The sequence below is a fragment of the Aspergillus multicolor genome (genome assembly GCF_047715735.1).
Source record: "Aspergillus multicolor strain CBS 133.54 unplaced genomic scaffold BDW74scaffold_33, whole genome shotgun sequence".
NCBI lineage: Eukaryota > Fungi > Ascomycota > Eurotiomycetes > Eurotiales > Aspergillaceae > Aspergillus > Aspergillus multicolor.
This window is the reverse complement of record NW_027395984.1, coordinates 126,575-150,228: the sequence shown is the minus strand read 5'-3', so window position 1 is coordinate 150,228 and position 23,654 is coordinate 126,575. Positions and strand designations below refer to the sequence as shown.

Below are 23,654 nucleotides of genomic sequence, written 5' to 3'. Positions count from 1 at the left end.
TGATGGCGCCTCGGAGCTATCCTGATGCGGTAAGTCCGGGCACCGGATGCTCGGAGTTAAGGGAACCCACCATTCAGCTTCTGTAACGATTCATTCCGACGATTTGCGCTATGCAAATAAGACTGCTGCTAATCGGATCGGCTAGTTAAATATCTGATATGTCCCATACGCCGGTCTCACCGTCTGTTGTGCTCTCAATCCAGTCCGTCTTCCTGCCTGCATCGGGCGAGAATCACCACTTCAAATCACCTTCCATTCTCAGATTTAACTTTCATACAGAGTACCCCCTGGTATATCTTGGCTAGATCTATTCAAACATGATGGACGAAGAACACGTCGAGCCACCAGCGCCACGAAGACGCAGACCAGCAATGTCCTGTACAATTTGCAGACGCCGGAAGTTGAAGTGCGATCGATCGCTCCCTTGCGGCCAGTGCATTAAAAGCAAAACACCGGAGTTATGCGTCTTCTCTGCACCAAACCCATCTCCGAGTACCGCTTCTGGCTCAGTTATCGCGAGTTCATCCTCCGAACAAAGACATGCACTGAGCGATGAAGCCAGTTCCGTGGGAAACGGACTTTACGTGTTTGACTCCAAGCATCGCGTTACCAAGCCTCGTGGGCGGCAAGACGAACTCCAAGAACTGCGAAGTCGTGTGCAGATGCTGGAAGTAGCTCTTGCTAGAGGCAGTTCAGTACAACCACCCGAAAGCTTAACCTACGACTACGCGCCGGAGCGCTCATTTCGACTGGGTCCGGATCCCATCTCAGATCAAGTACGGAATTTACCTGATAGAGCTTGCTTCCGCGGTAGAAACGGTCGAACACGCTATCACGGACGCTCTAGCGCAAACCTAACATTGACGTTTGTGAGTGACCAACAAGGGATTTCGGTGATCGCCACCTGCTAATCATAATAGCTTCATGACGTACTGGCGTTCTTCCAAGGTCGCAAGAAAGATCTTAAGGCTGAGGGCTCTGATTATCAAAAGATGAAAAAGTTCCGGATTGAACTAAAGTCTCGAGAAAGAGAATACCAGGGTGGGGTAAAGCAAGGAATGCCTGCATCACTCAAGGAGATGCTCCCACCGCGCAACATCACAGATGAGCTACTGAACCTTTACCTAACGACATTTGAGACTACCTATCGAGTCTTACATATCCCAAGCTTTCTCAAAGAATACGAGGCTTATTGGGCAGATCCCGAGGGCGCCGACACAGCTTTTGTTGCGAAGCTGCTGGCATTGATGGCTGCAGCAAGCTGTTTCATTGGTTCTTCGACAACGGTCAATGGTAGCGATACGCTACATGATGTTGCCGTCACTTGGATGCTTGGGATTCAATCCTGGGTCGGGTCTTTATTCATGGGTGCCACAGCCAAGTTTGACATTATGCAAATACAGTGCCTTTTAATTATTGCGCGCCAAGCGCTGGCCGTTGACGGTGATGTTGTTTGGCTTACTTCAGGCTCGCTCATTCATTCGGCCACAATAATGGGGATGCATCGAAATCCTACGCGGTTCCCCAAAATGACACCATTCTGGGCGGAGATGCGTCGTCGGTTATGGGCCACGGTCTTGGAGCTAGACTTGCAAGCTTCCATCGATGTTGGGGTTCCGCCGTCCATTGACCCTGACCAGTATGATTGCGATCTGCCATCGAATTTGGATGATACGGATCTCACCGAGGATATGCTGGAGGCTCCGGTAGCAAAAGACCGAACAGTTATGACCCAGTCCAGCTTCCAGGCGATGCTTGTTCAGTCATTTCCAATACGGGTGCGCATTGCTAAGGCCGTAAACAGCTTGCAATTTACATTGCCATATGACGAAGCGTTGCGTCTGGGAGAAGATCTTGTGCGATCTATGAACGAGGCTCTGATACCGTTTCCTACGCCTACCTCGGACGGGGTCACATCCTTCGCAAGATCGTTTATGCTCTTTTTGCTACAAAGGTCGCTTCTCATTCTGCACCGGCCTTTCTCCTTAAGTATTTCTTTATCGCCCAAATATTCTTACTCCCGCAAGGTTTGTCTGGAATCATCGCTGGAATTGCTTAACCAGTTTGAGTCACCGTTGCCCAGCTTTCAGCCGTCTCGAGCCCCTTGTTTAGGGCATATTGGCGGTGGGATGTTCCGCGAAGAATGTGCTCATGCTGCTATAACACTCTGCATAGAGCTGTCCCAGCAGTTCACGGAAGCAGGATCAAACTCAGCACCTTCAACACATAGTGGGTCATTAAATGACATAGTGCGGTCCCAGCAAGAAGTCTTACTACGTGTTCTTGAGCGGACTCGGGACAACTTTGGCCGTCGTATAACTCCAAAAGGAAATGGCTGCAAAGTCTTCGTTTTCACGAGCATGGCCCTGGCATCTATCAAAGCTCGGCTAAATGGCGATGATCCTTTGAAGAAGATCGAAGAGGCTGCGCTGCGAGCAGTGAAGACATGTCATCACGTTATCCGAGGCTTGCCTTATGAGGAATTCCAGGGCCAGCCTGAGAGCGAGTTATCGGATGTTGGGCCGTCCGCTATACACACACCCGACTTTGGCTCTTCGATATCTGAGTTCTCATTTGATCCTCTGTCGATGCTGACCAGCAACCCGAACGATTTCTCCCCTCTCGACTTCAATAACATGTTTGATCCCTCCTACTACAAGATACCGGAACTTTGGGACCCCGATTTCCTTGCACTTTGAATGACGGATAAACGATGCAAATGGCTCATGCCGCAACGTCTCAGTAGATTTCGTCCATGGCCATAAACTTGCGGCAATCAAACAATCTGATATTCAGGTGGAATCACAAATTCAATTTTATTGTGATGTTACTCGGTCTCACGTATACTTTCAATGCTTTGCAGAGTGGACCGTTGTTCCGTATATCCGGATGACGTGGGAATGATACACCACGGCTGTAGCCAAAACATATATACCCTCCATCATCATAGATTGCAAGGTCATCATATACAGCCTTATAGTAACAATAAAAGATGACCAAAATTGCACTCTTCGGCTCCAGCGGTCAAATAGGCCAGGCAATGCTACGAGCCCTACTCAGCACGACCTCTCACGATATCATCTCAATTGACCACCCTGCTTCTGAAGACAAGGTTAAAGAGATCGATGTTGACTCAGAGGCTAAGAAGCGACTGAAGACTGTGGGGGTGGATCTACTAAAAGCAAGCACGGATGAAATAGCCTCGACCCTGGACGGTGTGGAGGTTGTTGTCAGCGCCTTGAACGGAAAAGCCCTCACAGCTCAAAGCAAAATCCAAGACGCAGCGGACAAGGCTGGTGTCAGGCGCTTTTTCCCGAGTGAGTACGGCATGCACCACATCTACAGAGATGAGAAGGGCCGTGGAGTCCTGCATCCAGTATGTCTTAGTATAGACCCCACGAGGCAGACGAACGCTAATATGATCTATAGACATGGAACATGAAAGAGGAGGCCAACAACAATGCTCTCCATCATCCGGCCATTGCCGCAGGCAGAATGACGTACACGCTCATCGGCTGCGGCGACTTCTACAACCAGGACCGAGAGCCGGTCTGGTGCCCTTGGACTCAGCGAGATGTGCCCTCTTACACTCTGCACATTCTAGGTGACGCCGATGCCAAGGTCGACTTTACGCATATCGATAACCTCGCAGCGTTTCTAGTAGCCGCTATTGACAATCCCGGTGTCTCCGAAAACAAGTCGCTCAACATTGTGAGTGACCGCTTGAGTTACAACGAACTAGCGGCTCTCTTAGAAAAGTATTCAAAGAAGGAAGTGGAAAAGGTGGTATATCCGATTGAGGCTATGCACCGCGCTTGGAAGGATCCGCATGATATTCCCGAAGAGGTCAAAGGGAAGAGTGCCTTTCCGGATGACTTTTGGATGCTTGTCAAGGGGATGCAGGGGTCAGGGCGGTTCTGGCGGCCACCGGGCCAGGTCCATAATGATCTTTTTCCGGATCTGAAGGTCATGACCTTTGAGAGATACTTTCAGAGCAGATTTGCATCTTGATATCTATAGCCTTGTACATACCTCTGATACACGCAGAGCATACTGTGATTAAAAGTCCTGTATAGATCTCTCTTCTATATCAGTCACGTGTCGTGTCAGCCCAGGTGCAACGGCGCCCGCGGAGTCTGGACAAGCCGACTTGTCTTCTCCACTCCCGCGACCTTCCTCTTCCAATTTTCTTCTCCGGGGTTCTTCCAGCCTCTTGGGCCCAATTTAGCAGATTAATTATGGATCCTTCGGCGATATTTTACCCTGTTATGGTATGGCGGCGCTCACAGCGCCAATCGCGAGAATCTCGAAAAAAGAAAGCCGCCAGCTGCGCACGTTCCTTGGTGGTATGCTCTTGGGGTAGGTTCACCATCGTTAGGTCGTCTGCACCCCAGAGATCCCTATCGCGATAACAAAAATAAACTCAAGGCTGATCATGGACTTTTATAGCAGCCTATCAGAATCATACAATCTTCATGTTATCGCGCCTCCAGATCACACATCTTCAGCATAGCCGCGTGCCGTGAAAGCGAATAGTGGAAAACCCGTGGGCAGTGGGGCAGCCATGACCTCTGGTGGCCACCCCAACCTCAGTCGATGCCAATCAGCTCTCTTTCTTTTGCTCGCTAGCCCCTCTTCTCACATCATGCTCTGTTTCTCCCTGGTACGCTAGAGAGACCCAAGCTCCAGACCGGACTGACTTCGGGCCTTCTCAGGCGACCTGCCAGAGGGGGAAAATGACACGCCAGATGCTCGAAAATTCTTATTGTCACCGTTTTCCTACGGCGCCAATCAATAGATCTGGTGAATTTGGAACCCTCAGCATGGGCCCCTTTCCGACTCTGGCCCAGGTGGCGTCTCCACTGAAAAGCAGCCTTAAGACATCATTGCGTGCCTGTGCGGGCCTGATTCCATCCATGATCGATGCGCAGTGTCAACAGCTTGACTCAACGTTTATTTGTGCTCCTTGGCTTCCTGATTGATCTAGTGCATGTGGCATATTCGCTGGCTTCTGCCAGGCTTGACTACGTATATAACGAGCAACGATTGTCGGCTTTGGTGATTGAAAAGGTGCACATCAGTACATGCATTTCAGTTGACGGCAAATTCTTTTTCCTCAGTCCCTATTGGGCAAAGTAGGGTGCAATGCCTGCTCGTCTTCACTCTCGTCCGCAAGGCAATTCTGCTCTCACTGCCTCACAGGACGCTGGGAACCAAGCGGACAGACCAGCCTCTCCGCAAGTGAACTTGACGTACGAAGATGAAGATGCCATTGCAGAAATTCACCGCACACTTACAAACAAAGACCAAGGCCACGACTATTCGGAGCCCCATTCCTCTTTCGACAAATTTTTAGAGGCAGAACTTGAAGCAGGAAGGAAGAAGCCCAATTTCGGAGTATGTTTCCAGTCACTTTCGACATGGGGTGCGGGAGGAGGGCATGCCAATGTCAAGACGTTGGGAACCGCATTATGGCGAACTCTCACTTTCCAGGATGTCTATGAATGGACGGTCAAGCCATGGATGAAGAAGCCTGAGCCGGAGAGTGGACGTCAATTGATTCGCGATTTCACTGGTGTGGTTCGGAGCGGCGAGATAATGCTGTAAGTACAACGACTCCGTACGTTTTTCATAACGCTGATCTATTTCCCTAGCGTCCTGGGACGACCAGGGGCTGGCTGCTCGACATTCCTACGGACAGTCGCTGGCTATCACTCATCTTTCCTTGGTGTGACTGGCTCGATTAATTATTCCGGTCTCAGCCTGGAAGACGTCAAAAAGCACTACCGTGGCCAGGTTGCCTATGTCCCGGAAGACGATGTGCATTTCCCTACGCTCAATGTTCGACAAACTTTGGAGTTTGCACTCCAGAGCAAGACGCCAAAAAGATATCACGACAAAATTCCACGGTATCTCGAAATCTATGGCAGAGTGTTCGGTATGACACACACTATGGATACATTAGTTGGAAACGAGTATATTCGTGGAGTCTCCGGTGGTGAACGCAAACGCATTTCGATTATCGAATCCCTGGCTACAGACTCTTCAGTGATGTGCTGGGATAACTCAACCAGAGGCCTGGATGCGTCATCTGCTCTAGACTATGCCCGGAGCCTGCGTATCATGACCGACACTTGTGGCAAAGCTACGTTGATGACCTTGTACCAAGCGTCTGATGCCATCTACGACCTGGTTGACAAGGTTCTGCTTATCGATGAAGGGCGAATGATTTATCAAGGCCCCGCCCACGAGGCGATGGCATACTTCCAAGATCTGGGATACGAGTGTGGAGATATGCAAACTGTAAGCGACTTTCTGACCAGTGTCACTGTTCCAGAAAGAAGAAGATTCCGGTCAGGGTGGGAACAGCGCGCACCGAAAGGAGCAATCGAGCTGGAACAAGCGTTCAGAAACAGCGCTGCGTTCTCAAACATAAAGCAGGAAGTACTGAGATATGATAATCAGGGTCTCGGTGGGAAAAGTCGGCCCGAGTCACAAGCTGAAACCGATCACGGAAGTGTGGAGGACATCAAGAAGGCACTTCAAACCGACAAATCTCGATTCGTTTCCTCCAAGTCTCCATATACTATTTCCTTTTTCCGACAGATAGTCCTGTGTGCGAGACGTCAGATATGGCAAATCCGGGGTCACATGTCCCCTCTGTACATCAAGATCATTTCATCAGTGATTTACGGGCTTCTTGTCGGCTCCATGTTCTATGACCAACCGCAAACAACAGACGGCATGTACAGTCGGGGAGGTGTGATTTTTTATTCGTCTATCCTCCTGGCTTGGCTCCAGATGTCCGAATTGGAAGAGGCAATGCAAGGCCGCGACATTCTTAGTAGGCAAAAGAAGTTCGCGTTTGTCCGGCCCAGCGCTGTATGCCTGGCTCGAGTTATCGCAGACATCTTCATCGCTGCTCTTCTTGCTTTCCTCTATCTGGTCGTGGTCTATTTTTTGTCAGGCTTGAAGGCTGACGTAAGTTTCGAAAAGACCTATGTACGTCCATACGCTTACCATATCCCAGGCCGGAGCATTCTTCATCGATTTCCTATTTATCTACATGTGCACAATAGCGTTGACGGCTCAATTTCGATTGTTTGCCGCTGCGTCCTCCAACTTCGAGGTTGCCCTTCGCTACACCGGATTTCTTGTTCTACTCTGCATTGTTTTCGGAGGCTACGTGCTCTCTGTAGACAAGATGATGGCTGATGTCCCTTGGGTCGGCTGGATAGCCTACATCACACCAGCGCTATACACGTACGAGGCAATGATGGCCGCAGAGTTCCACAATCTGAACTTCACTTGCTCACCAGCTTCTGTTGTTCCCGCAGGACCAAGCTATACTGATATTGCCTACCAGACATGTGCCCAGGCTGGAAGTCAAGTAGGCAGTACCATCGTGAACGGCGATGACTACTTGGCGGAGAAATACGGTTTCTATTTCAGTCATGTTTGGCGCAACTTCGGTATCCTCTGTCTCTTTACCGTTGCTTTCGTCGCGGCTCAATGCGTTCTGAGTGAAATCATGGAATGGGAACCGGATAGTGCGGGGCCAGTGCAGTACAAGAAGTCTCAGAATCAGCTGAACGCTACCGAAAACGGCAACGACGAAGAAGGGCGTCCTGTCCCGGTTGATCTAACAGCACCAACACCGTCAAGTCTAGATGACCACCCGGCGCAAGCTATCACTGCTACCAAGTCAACCTTCACGTGGGATGACCTTGAGCTATTTGTGCAAGTGAACAAGGAGGACCGCAAGTTGTTAGGCGGCGTTAGCGGATACTGTAGACCCGGGTCCCTTACTGCTTTGGTTGGAGCTTCTGGAGCTGGAAAATCAACATGTAAGTGACCCCGATTGTTGTGGATTCTGCAAACTCTGACTATAACAGTGTTAACCGCACTTACCCAACGGCAAAGCTCCGGCGAACTGATGGGCACGATGTATATTGATGGAAAGCCTATCGACTCTCCCTTCAAATCCCGCATCGGCTACTGCGAACAGATGGACATTCATGATGAGAGCAGTACCATTCGCGAAGCTTTCGAATTCTCTGCACTACTTCGCCAGGATTCAAAGGTACCTGATAGCGAGAAGTTAGCTTATGCAAGAATGGTTTTGGCGACATTGGACTTGGTTGACCTGCAAAACGCCATCATCGGCTCGTTAGATATCGAGAAGAAAAAGCGCGTGACTATCGGCGTTGAGCTTTGCGCAAGACCCGAGATGCTGTTGTTCCTGGACGAGCCCACAAGTGGTCTAGACAGCCAGGCTGCGTCCAGTATCTGTGCGCTTCTGAGGCGGCTCGCCGACCAGGGTCTGGCGATCCTTTGCACCATCCACCAAGCTAACCAGGAACAGTTCGAGCTGTTTGATCGAGTACTGGCTCTAAGTCCTGGTGGTAAGACCTACTATTTTGGGGAAGTGGGCGAGTCTGGGCGCAGTATCTTCGATTACTTCACTAAGTATGGCCAGAAACCTGAAAATGTGACCAACGCTGCCGATTATATTATCGAAGTCGTCGTTGGAGGTACGAAAAATACGGCAAGCAACACGGATTGGGCCGAAGTCTGGAATCAGTCTGTTGAAGCGCAACAGGTTCAGCAGGAGATATCTGAGGCTAGAAATATGAAGCACGAGAGCTCGAATATCGCTGCTGAACCTCGCCGCATGCCCGCACTCTCTCGCCAGATAATTTTCTTGACCCAAAGAACATTCCGGCAGTTCTGGAGAAGTCCTGAATATCCATACTCTCGACTCTACGCTTCGTTTTTGCACGCCCTCATCAACGGTCTTACTTACCTACAGATCTCTAATAGCGCCACTGATCTGCAATCGAAGGCCTTCTCGTGCTTTTTGGTTTTGATGCTTGTGCCTGAGTTCATCAATGCTATCAGTATGCGGTTCATCATGAACCGTGACCTATGGCAGGCTCGAGAAGGACCCAGCGGAGCATATGGATGGGTTGCGTTCTGCACTGCTCAGATCCTCTGCGAAATCCCGTACGCCATAATCAGTGCGGTGATCTTTTTTGTTCTGTACTATTTCACAGTCGGACTTCCTCTGGGATTCGCTGCGGGATACAGCTTTCTTATGTTTTTCTTGTTCTTCTTGTTCGCAACGTCCTGGGGGCAATGGATCGCTGCTCTGAGGTGAGTCTTTTAAACGGCCTGAGCTTGGTTTCGACTTTTTTCTTCAATTTATGCTAACCCACGGATAATACAGTGCCGACTCTATGGTGGCAGCAACGTTGATGCCCTTCTTCATCATCATGTGCGAGTTGTTCAACGGCATTTTGCAACCTCACCAAAACATGCCTGCGTTTTGGGGGTACACCATGTATTACGTGACCCCCTTTACGTACTGGATTGGAGGCGTCCTGACATCCGTTCTCCGCGGCGTGCCAGTCATTTGTGATGAGAGCGAATTGACTGTCTTCCAATGCCCTTCCAACACGACCTGTGGCGAGTACGCGGGCTCGTGGCTTGCCGAAAAGGGCGTTGGATACCTCTCCAATCCTGAAGGTTCAGGGGAGTGTGGATACTGCGAGTATAGTTATGGAGATGATGTAAGACCTCTACCTCCTGGCTTTAATCCATCGGCACGTTGCTAATTCTAACACTAGTACCTCGACACGATTGGCCTTGATTCGTCCAAGATTTGGCCTTACTTTGGCATTTTTCTGGCGTTTGTAGTATCAAACTACCTGATGGTATACCTCCTAGTCTACCTTCGGTCAGTGATGAAGCCGTTCTGGCGACGTACATAATCAGCACCTGCCCGAGGTTTGTATATGAGACAGCCCTAAAATATACTGCATCGTCATCAGGCGCCTCAATTAATCGTTGCATTATACTATTAATCTATATCGTTGCTTCACTTGATTGGTGGGATTGAATCTTGTCCTTCGGAGAAATTACGGCCAGGAGCTTCATGAGAGGATCATCGCGCCCCAGATCCGGGGTAGGATCTCCATTTTAATCTCCAATGCTGCAACTGCCGCGTTCCATTTTCCGGCGTCTGGAGACAGTCAACGTCTCTTCCCTCGCCAACTGAGCTCTTGGGTCTCCACCGGAACTGATGATGGCCCATTACAGGCGGAGAAATTGGAGCAATGATGCGTGCGATGAGCTCACATCGCTCCTCGCCTTATAAAAGCTCGCTCCGGCAGAAGCTACCCCAGCTCAATGAACACAAGCCAGCGCCGGAAACCATGAAACTAAACCTCCTCCCTCTCGTCGCGCTCTGCGCAACCACCGCCAGCAGTCTTGCTTTCGATTCGTTCGCTAGCCAGCCAGCAGGTGCGAATGTATACTCAGTCAAGGATGTAGCGGAGCTCAGGAGGATCGGCGCGCACAACCATCCAAAGCACCATGACCGACGGACAGTGACAATACGCCACTCGCACAATGACACTGACGACATCTCGGCTGACTTTCTTTGGGGCTTGCGTCGCGCGAACCATGGTGGACGATTGCTTTTGAAGAAGGGGAAGAAGTATATCATCGGGCGGAAGCTCGATTTGACGTTCTTGGATAATGTTGAGGTGCAGCTGGATGGGGAGTTGAAGGTATCGTTCTCTGTCGACGCCCTGTGTATAGCTCGTTAGCGCATCGCCGACACTAATTGGGCTTCCTAGTTCACCGACGATGTAGAGTACTGGCAAGAGAACCACTTTTACTACGACTTCCAGAAATCGATTTCTTTTTGGCGATGGGGAGGGCGCGATGTCAGCATCTTCGGGAGCGGGACGCTGAATGGGAATGGGCAGCGGTGGTATAACGAGTTTGCCGGGCAGGAGATCCTGGTAGATCCTCCCTTTTGTTCTGCTTAGGTGGCGACTGGGACTAATAGGCTGAAGGACCCTGACAACACCTACTATCGGCCCATCCTCTTCGTGGCCGAAAACGCAACACGTCTTTCCGTCGAGGGTATCACGGAGCTCAACTCGCCGTGCTGGACGAACTTCCTCGTGGATAGCAAGGATATCTCGTTCGATGGCGTCTTCATCAATGCCTATTCCACGAATTCCTCGGTACGTTGTTGGGCTTCGACTTTCCTCAGGAGGACCTGTCACTGACCATAACCTGACAGGCTGAGCCGAAAAACACCGACGGATTCGACTCGCTCAGGGTCAACGGGCTGTCCGTGACGAACTCTCGAGTTGACATCGGCGACGACTGCTTCTCTCCGAAGCCCAACACCACCAACATCTTCGTGCAAAACCTGTGGTGCAATAACACCCATGGAGTCTCCATGGGAAGTATCGGGCAGTACCCTGGCGTCATGGATATCATCGAGCATGCGTACATCGAGAATGTCACACTCCTGAATGGAGAGGTATGAAAAGTCCCCCTAGGATCCTACCCAAGTCTGGGAGTCTGACAATCACAGAACGGCGCGCGTCTCAAAGCTTGGGCCGGCGAAGGGGTCGGATTAGGAAGGATCAACAACATCACGTACAAGAACATCCACGTCCAAAACACCGATTACCCCGTCGTTCTAGACTCGTGCTACTTCAACATCGAGGCAGAGGAGTGCGCGGCCTACCCGTCGCAGGTCAATGTGACGGACATCACCTTCGAGAATGTGTACGGAACGTCTTCTGGTGCTGAGGGAGATGTTGTTGCTGAGATCATCTGCTCCCCGAATGCGGTCTGTGAGGGCATCACTCTGAAAGATATCTATGTCAAGACGCCGGAGGGTGAAGACGGTATTGTTTTGTGTGAAGGCGTCTCTGGGGGAGTTGGGATCGAGTGTCAAGCTGCTTCGGATTCTGAGTAGACTGCTGTTGGTAGTGGATGAGCACTTAGCTGACTGAAGGACCTCTAATGCAAATCCTTGGCCATATTAATTAATCGGTGCTCTAGTACGTGGATCATCATAAAATCCTGGTTGTTAACCACAATCAGTGGCTAGTCTGTCGTGGAATACCTTGACTGTGGCCAATGTATGAAGTCTAGGTAGTGACCGTAATGTGATCAGGCCATGCCCAAGCATTTGAAGTTCAGATGTAGGGATTTCAACAGCAATAGGCTGTGACCAAGTATAGATGGCTGAGATGAAGAGCACGGAAAGCGGGAAACCAGGAAACCAGTTCTATCTTACATGGTCCACGGCCAAGCTAGTGAGGTCAAGTGTACTTTTGAGTGTGGGTGTGTCTCACTAAGTCAAATTGTCGCCATATTCTCTCACAAAACTGGTCCTCTCTTCACCTTCTTCTCTTTCCTCATAACACATCCTTTTCCATCCACTGTCATCAAAGTCTCACTCACCCTTGGCCTTGCCATCAACCCTAAGCATCATGGCAAAGCTACTTGATCTCCCTAATGAGATTCTTCTCATCATCTGCTCTGTTCTGAACAATCTCATTCTCAAGGATGAGCTCCAAGCCCTGTGCCTGACCTCCAAGCTTCTCTGCTCCATCGCGCAACCTTTTCTGTTTACTCGTTTTGAGCGAGAGGCGCGCTGCCAGTGTTGCGACTGTCGGGGTATCCTACCAAGTGACCTCATGTCCATAGTCCGTTTCGCTAGAACACTGATCAAACGCCCTGATCTCGCCGCTCGTGTTCATTCCGCCACCATCGACATCTCTGGCAACGATGCCGCCGACGGTCATGTCTGTAAAGTTGGCTTTGACTCTGACACGTTGAAAGCGCTCACAGCTGGCTTCCAGCAACTCCCTGCCGACAAGGCTCAATTATTCATGGAGGAAGAGGAGATAGGATCACACCCCTACTTAGTCCTCTTGGCTTCTCGCATACCCAACATCGAGCATCTAGACCTTATACTTGGTGAGGAAGGACTGGAATACCTTGAGCCTTTGTTCACCCAGTGCTCTAAAGACGTCATGATTGAGCAACCATACCTGAAGAACTTGAAGTCTGTGGAGATTAGGGATACGATGCATACTGAATCAGATATGATAAACCTTGACGCCGTCATGGAACTTCCTCAGCTTGAAAATTTCACCTTGGTCTACCTCAACGGTGAGGCTGAGGGTTGCCCGCTCTTCGACTTTGAGCCAGGCACCTTGAACATCTCAAACCTGGACCTCTCAGAAGCTTGCCTGGAAGCCAAGACTCTGACCCGTATAGTGGCCGGATGCAAAGAGCTTAAAGTCTTTACCTACCTCGGACACAACTTCGATGGAAGCAACATCGTCGAATCGGCCCAGTTCGACCCATCGGAGCTCATCACGATCCTCGCCTCGCAGCACAAAAACATCAGGACCCTCCGCTTCAACCTCGACTGGGCGGAAATTGAGCCCATCAGCTGGAACAGATGCTCAAAGTACGGCTCCTTCGCGCCCTTCAAAAAGCTCACGCATCTCGAGATCGACCAGTACCCATACACCCCGCAGCAGGAGCTCCCCCGCACCATTCACTGCCTCCATATCAAGAACATCAGCTTCCCGATCTTCGATGCTGTGGGCTCCCTGAACATGCGTACCATCGATTTGCCCGAGTACGATCTTCATGACGAACTTCCGAACTTCTCGATCCTCAACCTTGTTCCCCGTGATGATACCCCGAATGGAATGCTGGAGGTTCCTGCCAGCTACGACTATAGCGATGACGATCCCAAGGCCTTGGGCGAGTTCGACTTCGCTTGCGAGACGCTCTGGGATATTGCCAAAGAATGCAGATTCTATGTGGGTGTCGAGCATGAGGTTTGGGCCCGGTTCCGTGGTTACTATTAGGTTTGCGTACGGGGTTGAAAATTTACAGGGTCAGAAATGTGGTCTTCGTTATCTGTTCTCATTGTTGTTTCAGTAAAGGGACGTTTGTGGTTGATTGTTTCGAGTCGCATATGTGGTCAGATATCACTGTTCTGCTGAAAGCTTCATTTTGACTCAAAATCATGGTCTAGTCCAATAGCTAGGAGTAGTTATCATAATAATAAGGGTTTGAGGTCCTTGTACCAAGACCAGTTTGCTCTACAGGATAAAGTCGATTACTGGTGCGATGTCTTGGCCAGTACAAATACCACATTGACCCGACGTGGCGATAATATTCTATAGTAACCATTAGTTCGGACTGTCAGTGTAGCAGTAGCCATTAATGTCCTGACACGAGTAGCAGCTCAGACCAGTCCCGTTGCAGCTACACGGGCCATCAGAGAACTAGAAAACGGCGGCGTCTTTGCACTCGCTGGTAGTACGGCGGCTCTGAGCTTATCTAAAATGAGCCCAACAGTGGAAAGATTGGCCCTTCCATTAGCTTTCCTCTGGCATCGTTGGTCAGTTAACGAGTTCGTGCCTATCTGGCGAGTCCCAGCTGCTACACCGAGCCCTCATCATGCGTCTGGCAAACAATTAGCATCTCGCCAAACGTACTTGTTCTAGTCTGTACTATCTTGTCAGGGTGACGAAACATGCATGATGGACACGCAACGACTCCGGCTAAGAAAAGGCCAAGTCCGCGCCCAAAGGACCAGTCGGGGCGATATCAGAGTCGAAGAATCATCCTTGGCTTGGAGAGCGACCACTCAGGTTTGGGATGATTCTCGGCGCTTGCGTCCGCCGGTAGCCCTAAAGATCATGATTCAACGGATCCAACAAAGGAAGGGCTGCGCAACGTGATGCCGGGCCACAAAGCTTTCGTAACCCTGGGGCGCCCGGTTTTACCATGGCAGTGTTTCAGGCTTTTTGTCATAATTGTCGTCGAAAGAGGAGGGGCCTAGCCTTGGATGCTTTAACATATATAGAGGGGCCATCCCGAGGTCTTCGCGTCTCCATAATAACCGGACAACGATCTTATTCTCAAGACCCACGATGAAATACTCGATGCTTTCATTGAAGGCCGTTACATTAGGGCTCTGTATGTTCTCCTGGACGCTATTTTTAGCAGAGACAATACTTATCTATTTTTTTGGTTCCTGCTGACCTGGGTAGGTTCCTTTGTTGCGGCGCAAATTTCCACATTCTCGCCCGGAGGGCAGAGTGAAATCTTTTACAGTATCACAGTGCCTCAGTCTACTGCTTCATCGGGCTCTGGTCCGATCTTTTTCCAAATCCAAGCGCCCACAACCCTAAGATGGGTAGCTCTTGGTCAGGGGACACGGATGTCCGGTGCAAACATTTTTGTTCTGTATTCATCGCCGTCCAATGTGACGATATCTCCCCGCCTAGGGACAGGGCATGTCCAGCCGAGACACAATCCTGATGCCGAGGTCTTACTCCTTGAAGGTAGTGGCATTCAATCTGATATAATGACCGCGAACGTGCGGTGTAATACGTGCAAATACTCAGCCAACTCTCCTTGGATCTTCGCGTATAAACGAGGCGCCCCGCTCGATTCAGACAGCCTCGAGGCCGAGATTAGCATTCACTATGACTTTGGCACAACCAGTATTGCACTGTCAAAGGCCATTACAACGTCAAACAATCCCTTCCTTAGGTATGATCCAAGCGACCCCAGCAATCAGCCTAGTGAGGTTAGCGGGCAGGCGGGACACGACGCAGGTATACTGATTGCTCACGGTGTGATCATGAGCATTTCATTCGTCATTTTGTTCCCATCTTTTGGAATGCTTCTTGCTCTTCCTCTGCGCGGCGTTGTCCCCAAGGTGCATGCGCCACTTCAGATCTTCACCCTTTTGTTGGTCATTGCGGGAATGGGCTTGGGTCTCAAAATGGGGACAGACGCTGGTATCCTGGGTAACGCCCACCCAATCCTTGGCCTCACTGTTACTGGGCTTCTCATCCTGTTCCAGCCAGCTATGGGCCTCTTACAGCATCTGCATTTTAGGCGCACGAGAGAAAAGAGTATCTTTGCCATTCTCCATCGATGGCTAGGCCGTTTGGCGATCGTTCTGGGAGTCGTCACCGGAGGCCTTGGTTTTCGCTTGGCAGGTATAGACCATAATCCTTATGCGCCCAAGAGTGCTGTGATTGCCTACTCTGTCATTGCTGGCGTGATGGGCGTGATGTACGTGGCTATTCAAGCGTTGAGGGCTGTCAGGAAACGCGCGGAACGTAACAGGGATCCGTATGGGCGCAAGAAGTCCAACGGCGTGGCAAGATCTAGAGCCAATGGTCAGAATGCTAGGTGAAACATGGCCGAGGGATGGATAGAGATAGATGATGCTCTCAAGCTTAACGATTTAAATGATCAATGATTAGCAATTGCTTCGTGATTTGTCGATGAGCTGTTGATGTTATCGAGAAGTAAGATGCCAGGACAACCAAAGTAGAGCGGGGCCGTAACAGGCTGTCAAATTTGCGCGCCCTGGGCTTGCTGGAGAATGATCGTGGTGGTGGCTGTGTGCTATGTAGCAAGCCACCTTACGGATACCGCTTCTAACAGATTGGCAGAATACAAGTCTCGACCTAGGCAACAACGAACAACAGTGATGTCGCAAAAGTGAAATGTCTCGCAGGATCACACTGCATGAAGGCAGCCCCGATAAGGGAACAAGGGTCCTCAGCCCGAGTCCATCTTCGAGGGTCTCCCGCCTGTTCTTGCAAGATATCTTCGTCGTTTGTCGCCGCCGAGAAACGCTCCCGAAAACATCCGCGATTCAAGCCCTGAAAAGTTCTGTCCCAGGCTTGATTACTATCATGGTTGATGATGACAGACTCGAACATCCCCAGATCCAGCTTATCTCCAACTCTCCATTTTCTCCACGCTTTCCCCGCTATCTTCGACCTTCCCCACTCTACCTTGAGACCTCATCGAGGCGTGCGGACAGATTCCCTCAAGCAAACCCCCTTATGATGTGAGACCAGGTCTTTCGACTTCCGTTGTTGGCTTTGTATCTCCAAAGTACAAGCTCTCTCTCCGGCTGAAGTGGCGAGCAAGAAGAGTCGGGACTCGAGATGACGGGAAAAGCGGCGGGGTTGTTATCTGGCAGGCCCAATACCGGTATACGCCATGATCGTTCTTCTCTCCGCTGCCAGTTCTATTCGTCACCTACCAAGCCACTATGTTTTCGAATAGTTGTTTATGGGGGGATTCCCGAGTGCTCTTGGCTTATAGTCGACATTCTAGCCATGGTCGACTCGGGAGATTTCCACACCCTTTCGCCCGGATTGGGCGCTTCGACCTCTTCGGGAAAAGTCAGCGGGCGCTTCTTCCTGATTCGGGCAAGCCTCTTTCAAGGCACAGCGCCTTGAATCTTCTTGCCCCTGGATGCGGAACTCGCAAGTCGCGAGTTCAGTACGGATATGAGAAGACATCATCGCCTTCTCATGTCATTACGCCCACTCCGGAATTCAGGGCCGGATTGCCGTATACCTCCCTTCGCAGTAATAGCTTAGCCATCATTCGCCAAGGTTAGTTGCTCGAGACTCCTGGACTCGATAAACACTGACCGTCGATCAGCTTGATTGGTTTGCTTTCCAAAGCTGCGAGGTACCCGATCACGGTCAGGCATCAGCAACCCTAAGTTATCTATCTCTCAGTAGTCTTCTGAGCCTATTTTTTCGAGGACTCTAGGGACATACAGAAGAAGCGGTCCCAAGCAGCAGCACTCTGAAGCTCCGTCTTTAGTCTCCAAGACACCAAGACCCTAAAAGTGCTGAGCAGACCTCTAGCTATGCTCTAGTCAAGAATATGGGGTTTCTCCGCATTCTCTCCAGGTTATGACGGTAAAACCTCGGAGCAATGCCTACAGAGGAAGAAGAACGCGGGGCATCAGAAAAAGCGAGTAAACGAGTGCAAGCATATAAGACCTCTTGGCCAACGCTCGCTGTGCTCTCGTGCTGCAAGAATTTTAAATATATTCGTACCATTTATCGAGGAAGACGACCAGATCCGTGCAGAGGTATGACTGTCAAGGGCTCTCAGAACCCTTGTCATGGCCAGATGAAGGACGTCCTCCCCGAGACGACATGGTGGAAAAGCCCTCAGTTGCGCCGTCTTAATTTCTGCATATTGTCCTTGATCTTCTTCTGTAGGTGACTTTTTACACCCGCATCACATATAGCACGCTGACCTTACCAGCCTCTTCAAACGGCTTTGACGGCTCCTTGGTTAATGGGCTCCAATCCTTGGACAGCTGGATGGATTTCATGGGACAACCGACTGGTTCCTGGCTAGGTTTCATTAACGGGATCTACAGCGTTGGTGCACTTGTCTCGACCACCATCGCAGCTTGGTGCAGTAACAAGCTTGGTCGAAAGCCTTGCGTTTGGGTAGGCATTGGTTTCATCCTCGCTGGTTCAGTTCTAGGCGCCGCCGCTCCCAATGACACCGTCTACATTGTGTCACGGGTGCTTGTAGGTATGAGCGGCGGCTTCATAACTAACGCCCCTCCACTCTTGTTGAACGAGATTGCGTACCCTGCCCATCGGAGTATATCGTCCTGTATGTTCATGATAGGGTACTACGTCGGGTCCGTCATCTCTTCCTGGGTTACCTTTCAAACTCGCACATACAGTTCGTCTTGGTCATGGAGACTGCCTACCCTGCTGCAGATGCTCTGTCCACTCATCGCCATTCCCGGTTTCCTCCTTACTCCTGAGAGTCCCCGCTGGCTGATTAGTCGGGACCATGTGGAAGATGCGCGGAAGGTGCTTGCCGATTTGCACGCAAGCGGTGACCTAAGCGCACCATTGGTTACCTATGAAGTTCAAGAGATTCGAGAAGCAATCGCAGCAGAACAAGAATCAGACGCCTCGTCAAGCTACTCGGATATGGTCAAAACACCGGGGAACCGCCGCCGCCTTCTGATCACCGTAACGCTAGGTATATTTTCTCAATGGTCTGGCAACGGTGTGGTCTCTTATTATCTGGCCATGGTGCTGGATACTGTCGGTATAACGGCTACGAAAGACCAGCTACTTATATCCGGATGCCTTCAAATATGGAACCTTATATTCGGTACCATTGGCGCACTGCTGGTAGAGCGGGCTGGCAGGCGTCCTCTCTTCCTAATATCTGCAGGCGTAATGCTTGTCAGCTATATCATTATTACCGGTCTGTCGGGATCATTTGCTTCCACTGGCTCCGCACCGACGGGGACAGCGGTAATTCCATTTATCTTCATCTACTTCGCGGGTTATGATATAGCTTTGTGAGTGCAACATTTCCCCGCCTTGAGTTGTCATGCACCCTAACCTGCTGCCATAGAACACCCTTGCTCGTGGCTTATCCAACTGAGATATGGCCATACACACTGCGCTCTCGCGGCCTCAGCGTCGCCTGGCTGTCTGCAATCGGGGCATTGATTTTCAACACCTTTGTCAACCCCGTTGCGCTGTCGGCCATTGGGTGGAGATATTACTTCGTGTTTGTTGCCATCCTCATTTGGTACGCGCTCACGTCATACTTCTTCTATCCGGAGACCAAAGGATACACTCTGGAGAATATGGCACTTATCTTCGATGGTCATGATCAAAGAGGTGGTGATTCGGAAAAAGGTGCGTCATCTGGTGATGATGGCGAGAAAGTGCCTGGAACCCTTGAGATGGAGCGAGCATAGGGACGGCATTAGACAAGACTTGATTGACCATGGAGGGCTTCGGCATTGATGGCATGATGATGTCCTAGAACATGTTAGTATTTCTGGACTATGAATCCATTTAGCCATAAGTTTTTATTCAAACAGATTATATCATTAGTACTTAGACCTCGTTTGCTTCCCAATCCCAATGCATTGACTGACTCCGCAGTGGTGCTGTGCTGTACTGTGCTGTGCTATCCGAGAATGACGTAGGTCCCTTTGGTGTTCTCCAATATAAATAATCGCCAATTCGCAACACTCAACTCCGCAATCACTTTTCCACGCAGCGAAATGCCTTCAACACCAAGCCCCTCCAAACGCGAACCGATCTAACAACCCGGCCTGAGAAAAATGACCTACTACCATGCTTTGATTCGCACCCACCACATCACCTCGCGCAAAAAAGTCTCCGCCTTAAAAAGCGCCGCTCAGACCCTCAACGTCTTCGCGCTCCTCCGCTCCGGCGGCTGCCCGGGGATAATGTACGTCGAAGCCAAGGATAAAGACGCCGTCGAGTCATGGGTTAGTGTCGTTCGGAATTTACGATATAAGGACTTTCAGCTTGTGAGTCGGCCGGCTTGTGTATTGGTGGAGGAAGACGCGGTGAAGACGGAGGGCAAGGCGAAGGACGATGGGATAAAGAAAGGAGAGGCGTTCTTAGGAACTGGACTGGATGAGGTGGAGAGCGTTAAGGAGTTCGGGGGTCTGATGGCACGGAGGGGCGTTTGGCAGTGGTGGAGGAAGGGGATGGGATATGCTCGTGGAGACTGATTTACGTTCGGACACGACGCGATATTCCGGACGGCACACCTACTGAATCTCGATTCGCCAAATCCTCTATGCCTGCATTGGGTAAAATCGATCTACGCGAAACCAATATATACACAAAGATCCTGAGCCAGCCTAGTAGGCATGTTCGGGGTGTCCCGGTAGCATGGGTATACTCCTGTTCTGGCCCAACTCAATCCAAGGGGGCGATACATCTGGTTCCAACGATAGCGGAGCGAGAGGCCTCGTCTGCATATTCGTGATCGAGCATCTCGAATCCCGCAGCCACTTCTTCCCGGTGCAGGTCTCGAACCCCTTCTGCAAGGCGACTTGATCTGTCCAGCCGTTGATGAAATCCCCGTGCAGGCCGTAGCCGGCTCGGTCACCTGTCGCATACACCAAGTTCTGGTAATCTGGGAACGGTTCAGTGTTGAAGATGAACTCAATGAAGATCGAGAAGATGGCCACCGGGTGAGACCTGGGACAGACACCTTTGTTGTAGTCTCCGATTGCAGGGTATGCCATCTGCAGAAGAACGTGAGCTTCAAATATCATCCTGTCAGTCCGAGCGACCTACGTGGCTCTTATGGTCCGGCCTATCGAGGTTCTCGCCATCCCAGCACGACGGAAAGAATACCTGCGACCTCAGCTTCGCGCACGGTTGGCGGGGAAGGTGTTTTGTCTCGTTCGACTTCCCATCCGCCTCTATGCACATATGCGAGATGGCCCGTTGAGCGAATTCGGAATCATTGTACGTCCTGTACGCCGTCAGACCGCGGTCAGAAATGACAGGAAGAAGGTCTCTTACTGCAGCATCGGATTTCCAGCAATAACACGCAAACCCGTCGGGGGCGCCAAAGGATATGTCCCATCTTTACATATCCGCGCGCCGGAAGCGTAATCGCAAACTCGATTGAGATAATATACAGCCTGCGCATCATCGTCATAGTCAGCCACAACATTCCTTCTCCCGCTTACCCGCCTAGCCAACGCATATTTCAAATCGCAAACCGAGAAACATACACTAGACTGATACTCGACCATTTCGAACGCCCCAAGCTTAGTCTCGTGGTAAAGCGCCGGAACCCAGTAATTGCTCCTGTCCATCGCAACCTCGCACGTTGTCTCGCGCGCGTTCAGCGCCGTCTGCATGTCCATTGTCCTCTGGAATGCGGTGCCCCCTGTCACCACATGTGTGTGTGACGACTCCCGCCCGGGCGCCACGATCGGGTCGGATAGTTGGGCTGTTAGCGGGAGGCAACTGAAGCTGAATTCATCGGTGTAGGAGAATGTGCTGTTTGTCTGGGTGGTTGCGTTGATTGCGGTAGCAGGCGCCGTTAGGGCTGGTTTTGTGAGGAGGAACAGGGATAGGGCTAGTATATGGCCTTTAATTGTCGCGGAGGTTTGCATCATTGTTGCTACAATGGGCAAGTTGAGAGGGCTTGACGTGTTGAAACTGGTTGGTGATAGGGAGGCTACAATAAGGGTCCTTCTTGCTCTCAGTTATCAGGGGTATATCCACGGAGCACATTGTTTACTTGGCTATCTACATACCTGACCTGTCCATGCCTTGATTTTTTTATCTCTCTTGCCTGGAATAATGACCCCTGTGGTATAAATGGTCCACTGCCATGAATGGTATCCAGGTTCTATGCTTTGGCCCCCTAAGAATATTGAGGATGCAATACCCTAAGATATGAAACCTCTCCCTGTAACCATCGCGCACGGATTTGCTTCAGGTCTATATATTATCAGGTGGATATTTTGTCGGAACCTATTGATAAGGAACTAATATTTGCTTATGTACAAGCATTCCGCAAGTCTAGTTTACGGCAAACCTCAATATAGCTATAAGAAAGTCACAAAAACGCCGTGAACCCATACTAAACTTGATCTACAGCCGGCGCGTCATTCTCAGATGGCGGATCATTTTCAGGTGGTAAATCACTCCCGGGTGGCGGTTCATTACCGGGGGGCCAATTAGGCGCAGGATAACTAAGGAGTTTGCAGATATCCTTTTAGAAGCAGTTAGCAAGTCGCTCTCTCAGAAACATTGGTGAGTCTTACCCTTCGCTTGATACGGAAATCATCATAAAGCTTCATCCATACATCCCGATCACGGCACCCGCTCTCATGCAGCGAACCTGGGTTGACCTTGCACTTTGGGAGAATGTCCGCCAGCATCTGATGCGGCCACATAACCCAGGGCTTCGGCAATGGCCAGTCTGAAAAATGCACGAATTTGGCGTCTGCAATGACCTTATCGGGGTCCCAGACTTCATCATCGCCTCCGAGGAATATAGTATGGTTTTCTGATCGGAACTCGCCCGATACTAATCCGTACTGCCGGTGCGGCAGAACCATGGCCGAATCACCGTAGAATTCATTCAGCAACTCCATGTCATACTTGACCCGTTTGTTCTCGCCCTCACTACCCTCAATGCCAAGGGCGGTATCCACGAGAGCTTTGTATCGGCGGTATGAGGGTTCGATCACGACGAGAAGGGAGGAAAGAATTTTCTGTCCGGGTAGAAGCCAATATGCGCGTGGCATTGCGACGGGTGCGGAAGGGAGGAAGAACAGTTCGTCCATAGTCTGCAGTACGAGGATATCAGAATCGAGGTGGATGACGCGCTTGAATTCAGTCTCGGCGAAGGCGAGCAACTTCGAGATGCTTTTCTCCCATTCCTCGCCCGGCCCTATTCCAATGAACAGCATTTATTAGCATCCTAAAACGAGTAACTATAGTGAAGGAGTGTACTAAAAGTTGATCATCACACACCTGCATCCGGCTTGATCATCTCAAGATCAATCGGGACCAACATCGCTTTATACTTCCTCTTCGCCAGCTGGAGCAATTCCCTGTCCCGACTGTGGTCGCTTTCAACAAGTACATCCCAATTCTTTGGATAATATAATACTCGCTGTGCTCGACTTCCAAGACGCTCTAGCGCATCAAATACCATGACCGCATTGCACAGGTACGGACTAGAGGTGGCATATTGAGTGTAAGCGTACTTAGACCAATCGACCAGGTCATAGTTGATGTGCGGAAGAATTGGAGGAGGAGCGGGTTCGCGTCGCAGAAAGAGGGTAAAAAGGATGACGACGAAGATGAACGCCCAGGTCCGAATGTGTCTTAGTTGGCGTTTGACTATGGCGAGAATCGGTTCATCGGGGATGTCGAAAAAGTCAGCTTCGGAGGCCGTAGAGCCTTTCCGTTGATGGTATGACATGGATAGTCTGTATGTTCAAATGAAGATAATTCAAGCAAGCGAGAGAAAATCCCATTTTGGGATAGATGGAATGTATAGACATTCTCTCAAGCGTGCGTGATGTCCAGCTCCATCGGAGCCTCATCCCTGAGAGCAGATGCACGTGACTCAAGATTCCATCTGAACTCTATCTAATACAAAACACGGGCATTCTCGCG

General features: G+C 50.5%; 11 protein-coding genes across 11 annotated transcripts; 9 read left to right on the top strand and 2 right to left on the bottom strand.

The window, feature by feature from the left end:
• The first annotated feature begins 211 nt into the window (after positions 1-211).
• On the top strand, positions 212-2,774 carry BDW74DRAFT_187898 (putative C6 transcription factor). Its single transcript, XM_073731599.1, has 2 exons — positions 212-869; positions 1,020-2,774. The coding sequence occupies exons 1-2, from the start codon at positions 318-320 to the stop codon at positions 2,697-2,699; spliced, it is 2,232 nt and encodes a 743-aa protein (XP_073579765.1). The 5' UTR covers positions 212-317; the 3' UTR covers positions 2,700-2,774.
• A 1-nt stretch (position 2,775) lies between these two features.
• BDW74DRAFT_187894 (uncharacterized protein) lies at positions 2,776-4,011 on the top strand (the record flags this gene model as incomplete). The annotated part of the gene is made up of 2 exons (XM_073731598.1): positions 2,776-3,376; positions 3,430-4,011. The coding sequence occupies exons 1-2, from the start codon at positions 2,993-2,995 to the stop codon at positions 4,009-4,011; spliced, it is 966 nt and encodes a 321-aa protein (XP_073579764.1). The 5' UTR covers positions 2,776-2,992.
• Positions 4,012-5,064: 1,053 nt separating this feature from the next.
• BDW74DRAFT_87597 (putative ABC multidrug transporter) lies at positions 5,065-9,946 on the top strand. Its single transcript, XM_073733965.1, has 6 exons — positions 5,065-5,603; positions 5,655-6,981; positions 7,031-7,847; positions 7,896-9,156; positions 9,230-9,572; positions 9,630-9,946. The coding sequence occupies exons 1-6, from the start codon at positions 5,146-5,148 to the stop codon at positions 9,771-9,773; spliced, it is 4,350 nt and encodes a 1,449-aa protein (XP_073579763.1). The 5' UTR covers positions 5,065-5,145; the 3' UTR covers positions 9,774-9,946.
• A 271-nt stretch (positions 9,947-10,217) lies between these two features.
• On the top strand, positions 10,218-11,788 carry pgxB (putative extracellular exo-polygalacturonase; the record flags this gene model as incomplete). Its single annotated transcript, XM_073727168.1, has 5 exons — positions 10,218-10,574; positions 10,644-10,811; positions 10,866-11,039; positions 11,099-11,344; positions 11,399-11,788. 5 exons carry the CDS (start codon positions 10,218-10,220, stop codon positions 11,786-11,788), a joined length of 1,335 nt encoding a protein of 444 aa, XP_073579762.1.
• Positions 11,789-12,661: 873 nt separating this feature from the next.
• On the top strand, positions 12,662-13,865 carry BDW74DRAFT_160611 (uncharacterized protein). Its single transcript, XM_073725653.1, has one exon. It carries the CDS (start codon positions 12,711-12,713, stop codon positions 13,704-13,706), a length of 996 nt encoding a protein of 331 aa, XP_073579761.1. The 5' UTR covers positions 12,662-12,710; the 3' UTR covers positions 13,707-13,865.
• A 505-nt stretch (positions 13,866-14,370) lies between these two features.
• On the top strand, positions 14,371-14,725 carry BDW74DRAFT_160610 (uncharacterized protein). Its single transcript, XM_073725652.1, has one exon. It carries the CDS (start codon positions 14,385-14,387, stop codon positions 14,586-14,588), a length of 204 nt encoding a protein of 67 aa, XP_073579760.1. The 5' UTR covers positions 14,371-14,384; the 3' UTR covers positions 14,589-14,725.
• Positions 14,726-14,780: 55 nt separating this feature from the next.
• On the top strand, positions 14,781-16,060 carry BDW74DRAFT_182135 (cytochrome and DOMON domain-containing protein; the record flags this gene model as incomplete). The annotated part of the gene is made up of 2 exons (XM_073730185.1): positions 14,781-14,826; positions 14,901-16,060. The coding sequence occupies 2 exons, from the start codon at positions 14,781-14,783 to the stop codon at positions 16,058-16,060; spliced, it is 1,206 nt and encodes a 401-aa protein (XP_073579759.1).
• Positions 16,061-17,775: 1,715 nt separating this feature from the next.
• Positions 17,776-19,432, top strand: BDW74DRAFT_182134 (uncharacterized protein; the record flags this gene model as incomplete). The annotated part of the gene is made up of 3 exons (XM_073730184.1): positions 17,776-17,902; positions 17,953-19,024; positions 19,081-19,432. The coding sequence occupies 3 exons, from the start codon at positions 17,776-17,778 to the stop codon at positions 19,430-19,432; spliced, it is 1,551 nt and encodes a 516-aa protein (XP_073579758.1).
• A 372-nt stretch (positions 19,433-19,804) lies between these two features.
• BDW74DRAFT_182133 (uncharacterized protein) lies at positions 19,805-20,224 on the top strand (the record flags this gene model as incomplete). Its single annotated transcript, XM_073730183.1, has 1 exon — positions 19,805-20,224. The coding sequence occupies one exon, from the start codon at positions 19,805-19,807 to the stop codon at positions 20,222-20,224; it is 420 nt and encodes a 139-aa protein (XP_073579757.1).
• Positions 20,225-20,356: 132 nt separating this feature from the next.
• BDW74DRAFT_170407 (DUF1996 domain-containing protein) lies at positions 20,357-21,752 on the bottom strand (the record flags this gene model as incomplete). The annotated part of the gene is made up of 5 exons (XM_073727167.1): positions 20,357-20,746; positions 20,799-20,979; positions 21,030-21,151; positions 21,245-21,523; positions 21,669-21,752. The coding sequence occupies 5 exons, from the start codon at positions 21,750-21,752 to the stop codon at positions 20,357-20,359; spliced, it is 1,056 nt and encodes a 351-aa protein (XP_073579756.1).
• A 149-nt stretch (positions 21,753-21,901) lies between these two features.
• BDW74DRAFT_87519 (uncharacterized protein) lies at positions 21,902-23,653 on the bottom strand. Its single transcript, XM_073733964.1, has 3 exons — positions 23,004-23,653; positions 22,289-22,920; positions 21,902-22,236 (listed from the first exon to the last, which is right to left on the bottom strand). The coding sequence occupies exons 1-3, from the start codon at positions 23,455-23,457 to the stop codon at positions 22,105-22,107; spliced, it is 1,218 nt and encodes a 405-aa protein (XP_073579755.1). The 5' UTR covers positions 23,458-23,653; the 3' UTR covers positions 21,902-22,104.
• Between the last annotated feature and the right edge of the window lies 1 nt (position 23,654).